This window comes from Aricia agestis, chromosome 9, assembly GCF_905147365.1.
Source record: "Aricia agestis chromosome 9, ilAriAges1.1, whole genome shotgun sequence".
Taxonomy (NCBI): domain Eukaryota; kingdom Metazoa; phylum Arthropoda; class Insecta; order Lepidoptera; family Lycaenidae; genus Aricia; species Aricia agestis.
Genome location: NC_056414.1, coordinates 1,395,511 through 1,413,729, shown reverse-complemented (window position 1 = coordinate 1,413,729; position 18,219 = coordinate 1,395,511). Strand labels below are relative to the sequence as shown.

Genomic DNA, 18,219 nt, shown 5'->3' with positions numbered 1-18,219 from the left:
AAGCAACTATTATCTATTCTGTGGTTAAAGCAACAAACAGACAAGCTATTCAAGAATGTAAAGATTCATTACCTCTTGTAATAAACATGTAGTTAGCACCTTTAAACTAATGAAGATGACATCATGGACCATTATAAGTTAATCTCGCTACAGAATTCAATCTAAACGTAAATGACGGCACTAGGTCATGGTTTGTCTAGATAATCAATAAAACCTAATTACAGTTATTAGTACCTACCTACCTAGATTATTATTCGTAGACCCAGGTAATAAAAGAGGAATTAAGAGGTAAGACAATGCTGTACACAGTATACTGTGCAACCAAGGTTGTGATCGCCCTCGGCAATGTTCCATTTTATAGTATGAAAGTCACCCGATAAATTACATTTACGAAGGTAAGGCGTACAACCATAATTCCGCGGAAATCGTACATTTTTCTTACGAGAAAAAGTATCCTTTATCCTTCTTGGCGGTTTTCTTTGTCTATGCCAAATCTCATTTTTTAACCCCCGACGCAAAAAAAGGTATTATAAAATAATTAATCGATTAATTAAAAATCTACATAATTAATCGATTAATTATTTACCCTGTGGACTAAGTTCAATATTGTCAGTTTCAATTATTGATGGTGCACTGTCATAACGCAAAATATTTCGACTTCCTATTTAACAACTTATCAAACAGAATATAATCACTATGTTCAATTATGTTCATCAGAATAATATACCTAGATCCTCCTGAACTGTCTTCCAATAGAGTAGAAGACTCCGAAGAAAGAGTTTTGTTGGTGAACCCAAAATGCCTGGTCAGGATCATGCTGGAGTACATAAGGAGCAGGTGGAACATCAATTGCTCAGTTAGTTAACGCTTAAGCCAGAGGTCGCGGGTTCGGGCCGAGAGGACAAAAAGTTTTCGATGTTTGTAGGTCATAGATGAGCATATAATTGAATAATAGACGTTCAGGGCGTCTCGTCCCACGTAAATGGACATTTTCCAGCAAAAAAGTAGCCTTTTAATTTTGCCCATGGTCGCTGGCTCTTCTGTGCCGAATCACAGGATACATGCCGAATAACATAAAATTTCTCCTGTAGTTTCGGAAGATTAGCGTGTTAAAACAACAACCCTTCAGCTTTACAATCTGAGTTCAGAATACAGATTATATTATTTTCAGGTGTAATCTGGGTCTGTACACGTGGTTTGACCTGTGCGACGAGAGCGGAGCCGTCATGGGATTGTTCGACATGCCTTCGTATGAGTATCCCACAGAGAAGTTCCAAAATGGCGGCACTTATTACGTGATTGTGATTAAACAGGTAAAAATGCGTAAATTAGGCCATTGACCTATTGGTACTTGTCTTCTTTTTAGGGTTCCGTAGTCAACAAGGAATCCTTATAGTTTCGGTCTGTCCGTCCGTCTGCCGTCTGTCTATCCGTATGTCTGTCCGCGGTTTGGCTCAGAGATTATAGGACCTACAAAGCTGTAATTCGGCATAAATGCACAAATTAATGATGCCGACAAAATGATATGAAAATGTAGGTACCTCCCCTACACTACACATCAAGCGGGGACGATTTTTTTTTTCGCGTCCACCCCACCTTGTGGGGTTTCGTTGGATAGATATTGCGCGTGGCCCGACACGCACTTGGCCGGTTTTTTATATTATTATTATAATATCAGGAAGCAAACAAACAAACAAACCGGTCTCTTGATGGAAAGCAACTGCCGTCGCCCATGGTCACTCGCAACATCAGAAGAGATGCAGGTGCGTCGCGGCCTTTTAAGAGGGAATACGCTCTCTTCTTGAAGGTTGTTAGTAGAACTTTTACTCATGAATAGCTCTACGTCGTGTCTACAGGGATGCGATAGAGATATTTTCATACGTAAATGAAAGAGGTGAGCGATAGGTTAATAACCGTAAGGCTATAACGCACCAGCAGCTCTTTTAATGTTGCGAGTGCCCATGGGCAACGGTAGTTGCTTTCCATCAGGTGACCCGCTTGCTCGTTTGCCCCCTCATCTTATTTAGCAACACGCTTCAAATGGGCCTGTTCGACCAAATACCATGACAATTCAAACTGTATAAAGAGTTTGTATGGAGCATTATAATCAATTCAATGTGCCTTTTTTGGTTACAGCCTGGTTCATAGTTTAAGTTAATAGATTTTTTTTCTCACAAAACTCTTTAGATATGAATTTATTATAATCAGATAATATAAGAAACTGTCCGTGACTTTTTATCCCATCATAATGTAAACAATGATAATTGATAATTATATTGATAAATTATACAGGTATAGGCTATAGCATATTGCAGAGAGATAGTGTTATCTTGTTTGATGCTATTCTGACGTAGGTTTTTAACCATTATCTTTGTTGCAATGATCAATCATTGCAGCAGCTGCATAAAAATGCTTCGTATCACTTTATGGACTTAGGAAGCCTTTTTATGTAGCTGTCCGGTTTTCGTATTGCCATAGAGGAATAAATATATGGCTGGTCTCTGGTATTGCCAAAAAATGGATTGTGGGATCTAAGCCCGCAAAAAACTTTGAAATGTTTTATTTTTATTTTAGAAACGTGTATTTTAAGTCTTGAAGCCAGCCATTCTGATTCATTCAAAGTATGCTTCGCGGAGCCCTGGGGCTGTTCAAAAGGTAAAAGACACCTTCATGAACTCAATGAAGACAATTCTTTCAAAGAAAAAAACATTATTTTTTGGGGGGATCCGTCAAAAATGTATCTTCTTAAAAGCGTCCCGCTACCAAAAAAGTTTGAGAACCGCCACTTTGAGCATACACAATTTATAAAAGCTGGTCCAGCCAATTTGGAAGAGTTTGACAACAAACACACAACAAGTAGTTAAGATATAATGCTGACTTTAAACCTATTTCTGTAATAAAAATAGCAAGTATTTGACTAGTATTGAACAATAGGTGTTAACTATTAGATTCAACGTTATGTAACACACGCAGGGTCAAGGCAAGACAACGAGTGCAAAAACTACGATATCTCAACCTGAACTTTGTCTCATTGTTGGATAATATTATTAATCAAAAATTTCAATTATCAGGTGTTATTGTATATTGTTTTATATAATAGGCTTTTTAGAACATAGATGAATAGCTTTGTCCACACTGTGCCTTTTTCTCAACGATATCAAAATACTATTCTATGCTTTTTCTGTTCGTCAAGGGCATGCGTTATAACTTATAGCGCAGTCAACAGCGAACGTGAGGCATGCCCGCGACGCATGCCCTCTGACCGTATAAAAATGACAGTTGGCGTTGCGTTCGTTGACGCATTCAATTAGAATATGAATGCGCCAAAACGAAAGTTGAATGAAAGAAGATGACGAAAATTGAAAACCAAAGCGCATAGTGTGGACTAGTGATGTAACGGATATTCGCATTCGCATTCGCGAATATCCGCGTATTTTTCAATATTCGCATTCGCATTCGCAAAAAATATGCGAATATTTAGCGAATGTTTTAATAATCAAAAAGGAAATTATTATATACATGCATTTGAAATAATATAATAATACAATAGATAACACTTAGATTTTTTATTAAATCATACTTCTACATTCTTAATTAAAGCCTCATTAGTCATTTATGAAAAAATAACTTCAGAGATCTTATAATTTAACATTAATCAGCCTTGTTGGTATACTATGTAAGGTTTGCATTCATTTAGTAGTATATTATTACTTTACTATTATTTTTAAATAAAGTTTATAATTTCTATTTACTAAAAAACTAAACAATTACTTGAAACATAAAACATAAAACTAACCTCAAAACAAAATAAAACTTTTGGAATGAACTTTCTGTGACTAAATTCATTCAATTATAGTCTGTCAAGAAAGTGAAGAAATTAAAAAATCGGTTCGGCTATGTTCAAATTAAACATGGCCGACACGAAACGTCAAACCTGTCGAACATTTTACGAGCCCTTTTTTTCAAATTTTAAAATATTCGCATTCGCATTCGCGAATGTTGAAGATAAATATTCGCAATCCAACATTCGTTACATCACTAGTGTGGACATAGCTATTAGTGACTGATTACCTACAATGATACAAGGATATTGCAATTCGTAAAGTGTCATTTGAGATTCATCACACCCATGTCTTCTATTTAAAATAAAATACTAACAGTCTTCTGATGTAAAGCGGGGAGATACTGCTGGCGACAGTTCGTTCCAGAGTTTCACTGTGCGTGGCTGAAAGTTAAAAACGGACGGTGGAAGACTGCCACTCGTTATGGTGATGCTACTGCCATTGGTATAAAAGTACAATTTTACTTGTGGCCGAATTAAAAATTGTGACTGGTTTTATTTCGAGGGACAGCTATGAGCTATGAGTTATGAGTTTATGACAGCCCGTGGAAAATCAGCCTTGAAGCTCTGTACTTAGAGCCTGCTTGCTACAGGGGGAAGGACGGTCTTTATGGAATTACTGAAGTTTTTGCTTTTTTTAAGGTTCTGTACCCAGAGGGTAAAATGGAAACCTATTACTAAGACTTCGATGTCTTTCCGCCTGTCTGCCTCCAAGCTGTATGATGATTGACTTTGGAGTTGACATCACAGACTATGTATATTTTTTTCTTTGTCCCAGTCAAAACTTATACCTTTGAAAGTTACGCTGACGCTCCGTTTCAAAATGTTGTAATTTGAATATTCATTTATTTTTTAGCTTATTATTTTTAATTGGTGCAAAAGTAGTAGAAAATACAATGGTGTATTTGATAATGAATAGTTGTACAAAATAAAAAATAAAAATGTTTTTTACCAACGCGTTTCTATTTCAAGCGGAACATTTACCGCCGTACTCAGAGACATTTAATTACGATTAGCCTTCAATTTAATGAAGAGTTTGACAGATAATGTATAGGGCTTATGTCAAAATTTTGAATTAATTACAACTAAGTAATTAATGTGCGGCAAACCACTCAGGTGCGGCAGTTAAAGTGCGCATATGTAGAGCTGAAATTATTTTTTAAGAAATTATATCACTGGGATACCTACTATATAAATTATTATCTTGTAGATGTAAGACACTCTTATGCTACAATATTATAAAACTGAAGAGTTTGTTTGTTTGAAAACGCCATATTTAACGGTACTGCTTGGGGAAGAACATACCTACACCACTTTTTGCTGGAAAATGTACGGTTCTAGCGAAATTCTTTATTTATGCGGCCAGAAAATTGTGTGTCTCGTTATTTTGAATATAATTAAACAACCAAGTTTCTATTTCAGGAGAAGACCAAACAGATATTCCCTCAAGTGAACAACAGTAATCCTCTCCACGCTGAGCTGAAAGAGCGCGTGCGCAGGTTTCTGGATGGAAGACATTCTGCCACCTCCATCTCTAAGGTGAAGGCATGATGATGATTATTATGTGCTTTGGTTAAGGATAGTTTTATTACAATTCAAGCTGTTTAATTTTATCTAAACTAGTCCATAATTATATTATTATAATGCGGAAGTGTCTGTTAGCCTTTTCACGTCAAAAACGGTCAAACTTTTAGTTTGTAACTTTGTATTTTTGTGTAGCCGGAAAAAAACTAGAATTATAGTTTTTAGTAGGCAAAATGTACTGTTGCCTAGGAAACAGTAAGTCGGAAAAAAACTAAAATTATAGTTTTTTTCGTCTACTTTACTAGTAAAGTAAAGTAGACGTTGCCAGCAACTAGGGTTCTAAAGTGTTGACTCAATCACGCTGTGGAATAGGCCACCATTTTTTTTAATTCCTGACTTTATTTTAATAGCAATATTCGTAACGCGTCTTTTGCTCCGTCTCTCGTCTATAGCAACTTTATGCAAGTGTTTGCTTTAAATTATTTCAAGGCGCTTTATTTTTACCAACATTGAATCATCAGAGCAATTAGACATGTTTTTAAGATACTATTTGATAAGAAACGATAAAACTAGAATTGTGTTATGTAACACAATTCACTCATTAGTAGCGATTTAAATTCATAAGCAATTATGAACAAAGCATGTAATTAGATATTAAAAATAATGTTAGCTGTCGTTACTTGCTACTAACAAAACATATTTAGACTAAAAGTAATACTTGAAATTGGAGAAATATTTAAATTTAAGCAAAGATGAAGAACTAAGAAAGAAGAAGAAGAAGAAGACTTTTTTACCTGACTGCCAGGAAGGGTAATTTTTTTGCAAATAAAACTTATTCGTATTCTATTTCCATGGTTATAATGAGTCATTTAATTCTCTGTTAAACTATCTGTTTTCGTCTCTATTAGGTACATAGGTGGATATTTTGAGTCCTTAGTGTAGAAAAGACATTATTGTAGCAAAATTTTATCGGCTTCCGCGCGGTAAACGTATACTGCTGTGCAACGAACTTACGGGACAAGTAACAACCACCTATTCTCAAATTGCTGAATTCTGTCCGTAGCGGTCATAGACCCCCGTCAAAAAACTTGTCATATTTCATCTTTCATATTTGATCGAAGTATTTCTTAATTTTCTATACAAATTACAAACCGCGATTGACAATGAAGTGACAGATGTTTCTAGTCTAGGAGCGATATCATATTCGAACTAATAAATTAATAGTTGAGAAGAAAAGTTACCTCTCTAAAAGTTACCAAAAGGTTTTCCGATGAATCTTTTGTCAATGACCGCTGGTGCCACCTTAAATTATTTTGACTATAACAGTAACTTTTAATAAGTTACTTATTAGTTATTACTTATATCCCTCAAAAGGGTGCAGGTCATCGATCATCGCCCTAAAGCCGGACGTCACGTCCGTCCGGCTACCGGAAGTCGGACGCCGGAAGTCGTGGATGGAATAGTTTAGTGTCTGTTATAATTTATGTATATTACGTAATTCATAGACATAGAGAATGGTCTAAAGTTGTTGGAAGGTGAGCAATATAGTCTTTATAATCTTAATTAAATATTAGACTAAGAATATTTTTGTAATAATATTATATAAATCATATTATGATTTACATATTGATATTATTACAAATATATTTAATTTTTAAGTATACTTAATAACATTTACATGCATGTATTATCAAAACTACATTACGTTTGGCCGCAATAAGTAATAATAGGTCCTCTTTCGGGCCTACAGTATCTTTATGATTTTCATTAAAATTTTAGCGGTTAAAGCATCAAGGGGTATCAGACAGACAGACACACTTTCGTATTCATAGTAATATTATTAATTATTGTGGATAATAATTACAGCAAAATAATACTATTATGTAAAATTGTAACATGGTAAGTACATCCCTTCTGTTGTAGCCCTTGGAACAGTTTGTGATTAATTATAACATTATAATTTAAAAACAAAGAATTAATTGGTTGTTATGTTAAGCAATTAACATTATTATAAATACTTTCTGCGGCTTGAAAGTGCACTCTCTAGTCTACGCTTTCCTTGGCCGATGTTAACACATTGCGAAATCCTCTAAGCAACAACAACGAGACAGTTTTAATTAAAGATATAATATTTTTGCAGATCGGAATGCGAACGATATAAAAATAGATTTGTACGTTTCTACAATGTGGATAGTATTATAGTGGATTTGTGGTAAGTATAATAGGGTAAACGGCTTGCTTGCAAATTAACAATGACCTTATAAACATGGACATTACGAAAAATAATTTAAATGAGTTATGCTTAAAGATCGAATAACATTAATATTTAAATGTTAGTTAAATTAGTAAGTGTGCCATTTTCTATGATTTCTCTTGCATTTCTTTTAGTTTCTGCTACTATACTGTAAGTTTGGCGAACACTCGCTCTTAGGCCGGTATAAATAGTCAGTACTCAAGATGCATCTCGGTCTCAAGAGGTGGTTCGGCTCTATGATTGGTCCAAATTTTGACAGCCAACCGATCGCAGAGCCTGAACCGTGTCTTGAGACCGAGATGCATCTTGAGTACTGACTATTTATACCGGTCGACTATGATGTTTCAGCTACTTTACAGCGGTCGTGTACTCTGTTTAATACTGTCAAAAACAAGAACATAATATTGCTATAATAGGTACTAGCAATTTTTGACTTTTACGAGTAACAAACACGTTATTTTGTTTAATCTGTCGGTTATATCACTGTGGTCCGCGCCGCGCGCGCAGCCGACCGTGGTGATGCGCCAAAATTGTACGACAATCAGTGTCGAAACCATTGCATGTTCAGATCTAGTTTTTAGTTATTTAACCATTTTTTGTCAACTCGTTGTCTAAGTTATTGGTGATTCATCGTTTTGTGCTGAATATATAGAGTATAATCCGGCTTCCGTTTTGATCTAGATGTAAGCAATGAACGGTTCGCGGCTATAATATTAATTTTTTAACTGCGCAAACAAGAAATACAATAAATTACTTCAGTCGAGTTTTAACTGTCATTTGTGTAAATGAAATGGAGTATTAAAACAATTGCCAGTACAGCTGGATTAGCATTGTCTTTCTCATGTCCAGCATCAATGAATATTATATTTAATGTGCATTCGGTATGACATCAGCGAAGCAAGTTATTTTTTAATGGTAAGTTACAATACTTACTTTTAAAAAATAACTCAACATAAAATTATACATTATACGTTATTAATTTATGAACTTAGTATATTAAACGACGAAACAAAGTGTGAAAACTGAATTCTGATAAGTGGAAAACAAACTGTATGTTCTGAAATATAGGTAGAGTTCCCGCTCTACATAGGATCTCTATGTTTCAAACATTAAAGTTATGTGTAGTTATTGCTTTACTCATTACTGGTTTTCGGGTATAATTGTCTTGTACCATTATCTATTCTGTGGTATTGTCGTTTTTCATACATCGTCTGTCATTTTCATACAAAATGATGATTGCCAAAGACCATTGTCCATTACAAATGGCATGGCATGGCTATGGCAGTTACTCGCTTAATACTGTATTATATTCATAATATTTTTAAGTTCCGAGTTTCATATATAAGTAGTAATAGTTTAGTAATAATAATTGAATAATATTGAATTAAAATATTTAAACTCTATAAAAATTACCTTGCTAGAGTTAGTAATTTTTATCGAAGTACCTACATAAAACAATTAAATAAAATACAATAAATTGTATAAAAACAATAAAATTATTGTGTTACCAATGACCTTAAAACACTGACCTGATTAAAACAATTCCTCCGACTTCCGTAAAACAATCCGAAGCACTATGAAAAACACTGGCCACAAACACGCACGAAAACAATGTTTTATTTTGAAATTGGAAAATAAAAATGGCGCCGGTGATAGCTGTCAGGTCGGAGCGAGGCGCGGCACTGGCCGCTGGCGGCTGCTCGTGCGTTCCTAATTCGAAATTCTCCCTTTTCAGGGTCCGATTCGATTGTCCAATGATTACGAACAATGACGCATTATTATTAAATTACAATGTACGCGGGTAACTTTTCGCCATTACATTGACACTTTTTTAAAATTTTATTTGCAATATATTATGTATTTTTTAAGGGGTTCCGTACGCAAAGGGTGACGTACCCAAACGGTCTGTCTATATTATATCAATTACGGCTGCACTTGAAATATTCACGAAATACTCAGTTTTATTTGTACTCTAATAAATAATTTAAGTACTTATAATAAAATTTAAATAAATGAAATAATTAAGGGGGGCTCCCATACAAAAAACCGGCCAAGTGCGAGTTGGACTCGCCCATGAAGGGTTCCGCAGCAGCAATTAGGTTTCATCATCATCATCATATCAGCCTATAGGTAGTCGTCCACTGCTGGACATAGGCCTCTCTCAATTAGGTTTATTTCCATGAAAATAAAAGGTTTTATTTTTATTTTTATATTTCAGTTGATTTAATCTTATATCTTTAAACGAGCAATTCTTGTATTAAGTAACACGAAGTCAATGAGTGTTTGCTATAATTATAATACCGAGCAAAGCTCGGTCATCCAGGTACTGAAAGTTTAAATTAAGGTTTACCATTTATTATGTATACAAAAAACTATTTGCTAGATCTCGTTCAAACCAATTTTCGTTGGTAGTTTTTATAGTACTGTACATCACATATTTTTTTTAGAATTATGATGCCCATACTTTAGAAGTTAGAGGGGGGGGAAACCTCAATATGATTTTTCAAGACCTATCCATAGATACCCCACACGCGTAGGTTGGATGTTTTTTTTTTTTGTTTCAGTTGCACCTGTGGGGATCCCTAAACTTTTTAATAATTTTTCCATTTTTGTATCAAAATCTTAATGCGGTTCATAGACTACATCTACTTACCAAGTTTCAATAGTATAGCTCTTATAGTTTCGGAGAAAAGTGGCTGTGACATACGGATGGACAGACAGACAGACAGACAGACAGACAGACAGACAGACAGACATGACGAATCTATAAGGATTCCGTTTTTTGCCATTTGGCTACGGAACCCTAAAACACAATTTTCAGCCTATTTTTGCTCTATTGTGGTACCTTCGTGCGAGAGTCCAACTCGCACTTGGCCGATTTTTTATATCTGTGCTCTGTTTACACCACATCCGTCTGCTCCCGTGGTAGGTACCCGAAGCACTTGTGAGTTGTTGTGCTTCTATATTATTAATCCTTAGATAATTTATTCGGGGGAGGCCTTTGCCCAGCAGTGGGACAGCATAGGCTCTTAAAAAAAATATTCAAGGTTAGCTCATGGAAATTTTACCAAAAGCTTTTAGCAAACACTATAACGATAATGATTTGTGCATGGAAAGTATTGGAAGCTTAGGTGCTGATAAATTTTATCAGCTTTTATCTATTTTAATTAAAATATTATCGAAACATTTATACGTGGGAGAGCCATGCTTCGGCACGAATGGGCCGGCTCGACCGGAGAAATACCACGTTCTCACAGAAAACCGGCGTGAAACAGCGCTTGCGCTGTGTTTCGCCGAGTGAGTGAGTTTACCGGAGGCCCAATATATACCCCAATATATACCCTATTCCCTTCCCTACCCTCCCCTATTCCCTTCCCTTCCCTACCCTCCCTTATTACCCTATTCTCTCTTAAAAGCTCACTTGCAGCTCTTCTGATGCTGCGGGTGTCCATGGGCGACGGAAGTTGCTTTCCATCAGGTGACCCGTTTGCTCGTTTGCCCCCTTATTTCATAAAAAAAAAAAACGAAAAAAAAAAACAAATAGAAATAGAATGTAAGCGTGTCTGCGGTATAGCAGCTATAGTTGAAAAGTCTATACTGGACTCGGCGAATGAGGCGGTAGCAGTCATTGACCTTTTTTTCTTAGCGCTAAATGAAAAATGCTCGCACTGTATTTAGAATATTTATGAATAAAATTTACCTCTTATAAAGACACAGATTCATCGGAAAACCTCTTGGTAACTCGAATGATAATCTCCAACTTTTTATGAGTTCGAAGTGATATATGCTTCATAAATCATAATATTCAGTTCACATCTACGAATCTATATATTAATACGTGAGAGAAAAACTTTGTAACCCTTTTTACGAAAAATGGGGAAACGTAGGTGAATGAAATTTCGCACAGTTATAGTTTATATGGTGAAGGAGTGCATTGAGCTAATATTATTTTAAAATTATGCTTTTATCATATATATTTTTAACAAATAAAACGTTACACACACTACGACACTACTACTAGGAAAAATGACAGATTTTTGAGTGACAAGCCTATACATACGAATTATACTCTTTTATTTATGGTTGAAGTCTGCTGACAACAAGTTGACAAATTGAAAATGGATTATTGTTTTTTTTATTTAATTTAAGATACTATTACACAATGCTTAAACGGCCAGTCTGAGATCAGCTGAGTCCCAGAGACAAGAATTGAAAAAAACTATGATGAAGTCAATATTTTTTACAAAATATAGGTAGTAGTCCTAATGTCGTTGCAAGTAAGGTCGAACTTCGACCATTGGGCGATCTCTAGTAATAAAAACTAAGGAAAGGTAACTCCCATACTATTACCGTTTTAAATTTGGTTCCTTTTGATCTTTTGATGTAACGTCAGCCTAGTACCGCTCAAGGCCACCTAAATATTGCAAATGTATTGACTGTGTACCTAGGTACCTACACATTTTTCACAAGTTTTGTAAAACATGTTATTTGACGGAGTTACTTTTCCTTAGTTTTTATTATTCGAAGGTTCACATCGAGTATGCAAAATACGATATCGCCCTCTGCCGCACTCAGAGTGGAACATTAATTACTTAAATGTAATTAATTAAAAATTTTGACATTAGCCCCATACATTATCTGTCAAACTCCTCATTAAATTGAAGGTTTCGTAATAAAATGTCTCTGAGTACGGCGGTTAGACTATGAACATATGACACTTTATTGTCAATCGCGGTTTGTATAGAAAACGACAAGGTTTTTGACAGGGAGTCAATTCCCCGAGTACACCGGAGCTGTATGAAAATTGCTCGCACTATATTCAGTTAACTCCAAATAATTGAACTCCAGAGAGTTGACAACATTTCAAAATTTTTAAGCCTTAAAATAAAAAATACCGTTTCTTTAGTTTCTTCTCCTGATATCAAAAAAATATTCAAAAAATTTTTATATTGCTTATTTACTGAGAAAATAAATAAAAACTGAAAAATACGCTGTGACGTCATACTTACGGCATAATATCATACAGTTTGTTTGCCTGGTGTAAAATAGTTTTAAAAAGACAACATGAAGCATAAAAACAAAAACGTCACTGTCAACCACCTGTCAACACTGACATTTCTAAATAATAACATTACCTCATTGGTTACCTATCCTCCAGGTTGACGATGACATTGACAGACGTCATAATAAACGTAACAAACTTACATTGGCAGATTTTTTCTTTTGTTAAAGTGTAATGGAATTAACCGTTCAGACGTAAGTATGACGTCACTTGGCGCTTACGTCTCTTTAGAATACGAAGGATTAAAATCTATTTTTTAGGTATCATAAAAACATAATTTTGAAAAAGCAAGAAACACGTGTCGCCTTATTTTAAGTCTACTTTCATATAAAATAATAAAAAAGCCATGTTAAAATTTTGAAATGTTGTCAGTTACATAAATACGTATAAACTTAGCTATGCCTAGATCATTTTCCAATGCGTTATACATAATCTATACATATCTTATATCTTTAAACGAGCAATTCTTGTATCGATCTAGCTAGGAATAATTTCAAGAAAATGTAATTTTCGTCGGATACCGAGCAAAGCTCGGTCAAACAGCTAGTTTTATTATAAAACAAAGTCGCTTTTTTTCCCTCATGTCCCTTTGTTCCCTTTAATCTTTAAAACTACGCAACGGATTTTGATGATTCTTTCAGTGTTAGATAGCCCATTTATCGAGGAAGGCTATATGCTATATTTTATCATGCTAAGACTAATAGGAGCGAAGAAATAGAGGAAAATGTAGAAAAAACTGGAAAAATTATTTGAAAGGGCTAACTTGAACGCGCTCATCTCAGGAACTACTGGTCCGATTTGAAAAATGCTTTCAGTGTTAGATAGTTTATTGAGGAAGGCTATAGGCTATATTCTATTACGCTAAGACTAATAGGAGAATGTGGGAAAAAACGGGGAAATTATTTGAAAGGGCTTATCTCGCGAACTACTGGAGCAATTTTTATGTTATTTGGCACAGATAAGAAGTAGACCACGTGAAGGATCATAGGCATCATTTTAATCATTTTTTTCTGTGGCTATATATTTTATACCCGTGCGACGCCGGGGCGGGTCGCTAGTAATAGGTATTATAAACATGAAAGGGTGTCTGTGTTCGTCTACCTATATATTTTGATTGTCTGTCTTTCCAAGTCAGTTACATCTTCAGCGCCTGAACCGATTCCGATGAATATGGAGACACTTTGCGGAATGGACATAGGAGGCATAGATCTAGTATTTTCTACTTCTTAATTCTTTTGGCCACATGCGAAATGATAAGATGACATTGACTACTGTCGATGACATCTTATCATTTCACCTGCTTACTGGTAGAGAACTTTTTTGTCCTAAAGCAGGTCGTTGTAGCCCTAACGTCACTGCGTCTTTCGCATTAGAGTACCGTCCCCAACCTGCCCCAACCCAATGCTGCTCTTAATTGAACGATGTGGTTGAGGTCAGTGCCACGAATTGCCGAAAGAATAGAGAATGTATGACAGGTCCTATTTTGGCACTGTGCTACAAGCAAATAATTCTATTTAAAGTCTTTGGCTACAAGAGCCTTGTAGAGAGTTGTAGCGCATAACTATAGGTCTACCAGGATCTGATGGCAATTTTTGACAGCAGATTTTCAAAATATATCCTTGATCATTGGATAAATTTTTATATTTGCATGTTTAACACACATAATCAGCCGCTAAAAGAAAATAATCGGTCAATTGCGAGTCGGACTCGCGCACGAACGCGTATATAGTACCGTTATAGAGCAAAAATCGGCCAAAATTGTGTTTTTGTATGGGAGCCCCCCTTAAATTTTTATTTTATTTAAATATTATCAATAATAATTATTAAATTACACATATAATTATGGCCTTTGTGAAAATCTCAAGTGCCTACTTGTTGTCATCATTGATACCGAGCAAAAAAATGTTTGAAAAATCATGTTTGTTGTATGGGCCCCATACAACAAACATGATTTTTCAAACATTAAATATTTAACTTATTTTGTTTTTAGTATTTATTGTTATAGCGGCAACAGAAATACATAATCTGTGAAAATTTCAACTCTCTAGCTATTACCGTTCTAAAGTTAGAGCTTGGAGACAGACGGACAGACGGACAGACATCGAAGTCTCAGTAATAGGGTCCCGTTTTTACCCTTTGGGTACGGAACCCTAAAAAAGGGTCAAAATGTTTTATTCCAATTACCCCGGTATTGCCAGAGTCAATTCATTTTCTCACTTTTTGCCATCAGATTCTGGTAGACATATAATATCAGTTGTGTGACATATCGCACCGCGTCGTGTGCCCCAGTTGCACCCCCGGCCGGGTGTGTACCGACCGTGACACACGATGGGATCGGTTACCGTCATAGATGTAGTACACGTAGAATAACACTTACTGCTTAGGCCCTAGACTCTAGACTCTAGAGTCATCGGCTATGAGGCGTGAGCACAAAAATCGAGCACTCATTGGAGACGCGACCGTCTTGAGACAATTATAGGGATAATGACAAGGTCAATGATTAGCAGATATTTATATCGGTAAAAAATAAGTGTTTCCAAAATTTCAGCTTAGCTTTGTACTTTTTTTTGTTATAAGACTTCAAAGTTAGATAGATAAGTCGATTTTTGTACATAAATTAACTAAATATATATTTACCATTTGATAACTTATGCAATTAAAAACAACTTTTGTTATGAAACTACTTTAATAAACGCAATATTTAATATTCCTAAATCCTATCGAACAAAGTTCTCCCTTTGTTCGATAGGATTCGAACTACGAAAGATTGACGTCATAATTTCGTAGCACTCCAACAAGTTCTCCCCCGATGGTACGCATCGGGGGAGAACTTTGTTCGATAGGATTCGAACTACGAAAGATTGACGTCATAATTTCGTAGCACTTTGTATGGAGCATTTCGGGATGGCATATTTGAATGGTCCTTTAATTACCAAGAAGAAAAAAAATAGTCATCATGCCTATTGCAATACAACTACTACTGCAGTCGTGCTCGTGCCTCAAGTGAGCGCGACCCAACCACGAAGGTATTGTAGTCTGCCATCAGAGAAATTGAGTCATTGGCAGATGACCGATGTTATTTGTTCGGGTTATGATAGTTGGTTCTGAACATGACATAAAGATAATAATATTGCCATCGGCCTATGAATAAATTTTTCTGATTTAATAATTCGTGGGACTTAGTACGATCGGGCATATTGGCTGGCGTTAGGCGCGCATGGTCTGGCGGTGATGTACCTACATACAAAAAGTAGGATTGACGAAAGCCTATCACAGGGTGGCACTCGGTCTTATTTAGATTTTCAAGCACGAATAACGTTTGAGCGGCAGATCCCGATAATGAGGCTTGAGCTTCTGGCAGTAAGACGTTCTTAAGTCTGGAAGGCCGGACAGTTGTAAGCGCTTGCCATCAGTCGATCTGGCTGCTCAATTGATTAGCAGTAAATCTAGCGAATATATTATATCGTAGTGGTGTATCATTGTGCTGTCCAACCGCTTCATGTGCTCAGTGAAGCGAAATGTAACGGTTCCCCATGTAGCACATACGGGCTGTGACGTCATGCGTCTAGTGACGTCATTTAGATATGGATGTAGTTCTTTTACTAGGGGACAGATTAGAAAAGGAACCTATTAGAGCCATAACTAAAAAGTAGCTATAATTACGTCTTGTACTATTATCTATTCTGTGCTATAATGTAGCTCTAATATTGTACTGATAGCCGCAGGAGCCTTGCAAACTGTACGCTGTAAGTACTAAATAAGGCGAAAAATCTCGTCATTTTTGTCAAAAAATCGGCCAAGTGCGAGTCGGACTCGCGCACGAAGGGTTCCGTAACGTTATAGAGCGAAAGTAGGCAAAAATTGTGTTTTTTGAATGGGATTAAGTAATTATTAAAGTATACCTAAATATAATTAAGGATGCTGTGAAAATTTTAAATGCCTAGCAGTTGCCATTATTGATTACGAGAAAAAAGGCAAAAAAAATACGTTTGTTGTATGGGAGCCCCCCTAAAATATTTATTTTATTTTATTTTTAGTATTTTTGTTATAGCGGCAAAAGAAATACACAATCTGAGAAAAATTCAGAAGTCTAGCTATAGCGGTTCTTGAGATACAGCCTGGATCAGAATCAGAGTCGTTTATTTCTGGAAATTGGTTATAAGGTGTTTTAATTTAAAGACATGTATCACAATTTCAACCTTTGAGACAGACAGACAGCAGACGGACAGACGGACAGACGTCGAAGTCTCAGTAGGTAATAGGGTCCCGTTTTTACCCTTTGGGTACGGAACCCTCAAAACAATGACGCATAATATGAACACAAATAAATGTCACAACGTAAGTACTACACTTACCTAGGTCTGGTATATCCATTGGCGAAGAGGAAGCACACTCCGGAGACGATGCCGGCCACCAACCCCAGGCTGAGGCCGGTAGACAATGACAGAGTATCAGGCATCTCACTCGCACTTTAGTTTGTCCTATAGCACTGTCTCTCACACTTGGGTTAGCAGTTCCCAGGCAGAAATTAATGCAGGTCTCACTTCATTTTGTCGTATTTAACATCTTCCTTACTTTTCTAACAAGCACTTTTATTAAGTATATAATTCTTTTCAATATTGTCTTCTTTATTGTCGTGCAAAAATAAAAAATCTGAAAAGAAATAAAAACATTAATTATTATATATGGTATAATCTACGAATAATAAGGTAGAATGTAGATATAATTTAACTATTTGAAATAAAAAAGCGCCTTTAATTGTTGTTCAAGCAATATGTTAGTTAATATTGCAATTTCAAATAATAGGCAGTTATTAGTATGGTCTTTCTTGTAGAACTTGTGTTTGCGCCTCTAATGATATATTGTTTAATTAGGTAATTTGGTGGCAAAAACTACTTATCTTTTCTTATAATAATGTGGAAACTTAAAGAGCCTTTTTGGTATTAAAGTGTCGTGTTGTATATCACTGCTTAACCTGAAGTTAGTATCTAATAGAAACACTAGAAGTAAGCCGTATGCGTAAAATGTTATTATGTGTTCTAAAATTTTCGTTTAAAAGAAAACACAGATAGGTAATATGACTGCATATCTATGATATGATCAGGAAGTTATATATAATATAACTTCCTGATCACTAGATACTTGTTAACAACATGGTAGCACGCTGTAAATGTTGCAGTTGTACGTAAGTCGGGTGTGATGATGATGATTGCAATTTTCTGGTAATAATGAAAATTGAGGGTCTTTACCCATGCCCTATTGCTAAACTATCTGTGTGAATCCACTAGGTTTAGCCAACTGATAATCTGTGGGAACACAACTCAAACTCAACAGATTTCATTGTTGTTGTTTAAACAAAGTTATGTACCTACCTATCTACGCGGCTTTAGTAAATGCATCTTTCAAGCTACTTGGAATGTTTTTTTCAGCAAACGGGTCACCTGATAGAAAGTAACTATTATCTCCCATAGACACTCGCAACATCACAACTCACAAGAGTTGCAGGTGCGTTGCCGTTTGAAGAAAGAAATCTCTCTC

At 35.6% G+C, this 18,219-nt stretch overlaps 2 protein-coding genes across 3 annotated transcripts in view; one reads left to right on the top strand and one right to left on the bottom strand.

Annotated features, from left to right (window-relative positions):
* Positions 1 to 17,224, bottom strand: part of LOC121730115 — an 81,420-nt gene extending 64,196 nt beyond the window's left edge. The window contains exon 1 of one of the 2 annotated variants that reach the window (XM_042118973.1): positions 17,037 to 17,224. In XM_042118973.1, coding sequence (XP_041974907.1) covers positions 17,037 to 17,140 — 104 coding nt within the window. In that variant the 5' untranslated portion in view covers positions 17,141 to 17,224. The remainder of the gene's footprint in view (positions 1 to 17,036) is intronic. The other variant, XM_042118974.1, reaches the window with a different exon arrangement.
* Positions 683 to 5,398, top strand: LOC121730118 (uncharacterized protein CXorf65 homolog). The gene is made up of 3 exons (XM_042118981.1): positions 683 to 837; positions 1,172 to 1,313; positions 5,264 to 5,398. Exons 1-3 carry the CDS (start codon positions 707 to 709, stop codon positions 5,390 to 5,392), a joined length of 402 nt encoding a protein of 133 aa, XP_041974915.1. The 5' UTR covers positions 683 to 706; the 3' UTR covers positions 5,393 to 5,398.
* Positions 17,225 to 18,219: the final 995 nt, after the last annotated feature.

Excerpts from the sequence above, each read along its gene's own strand:
- LOC121730118 (XM_042118981.1), top strand. The coding sequence starts at position 707 with ATGTTCATCAGAATAATATACCTAGATCCTCCTGAACTGTCTTCCAAT. Across the intron at positions 838-1,171 it reads CTGGAGTACATAAGGAGCAG|GTGTAATCTGGGTCTGTACA; the intron begins GTGGAACATCAA and ends TATTATTTTCAG. Across the intron at positions 1,314-5,263 it reads ACGTGATTGTGATTAAACAG|GAGAAGACCAAACAGATATT; the intron begins GTAAAAATGCGT and ends TTTCTATTTCAG.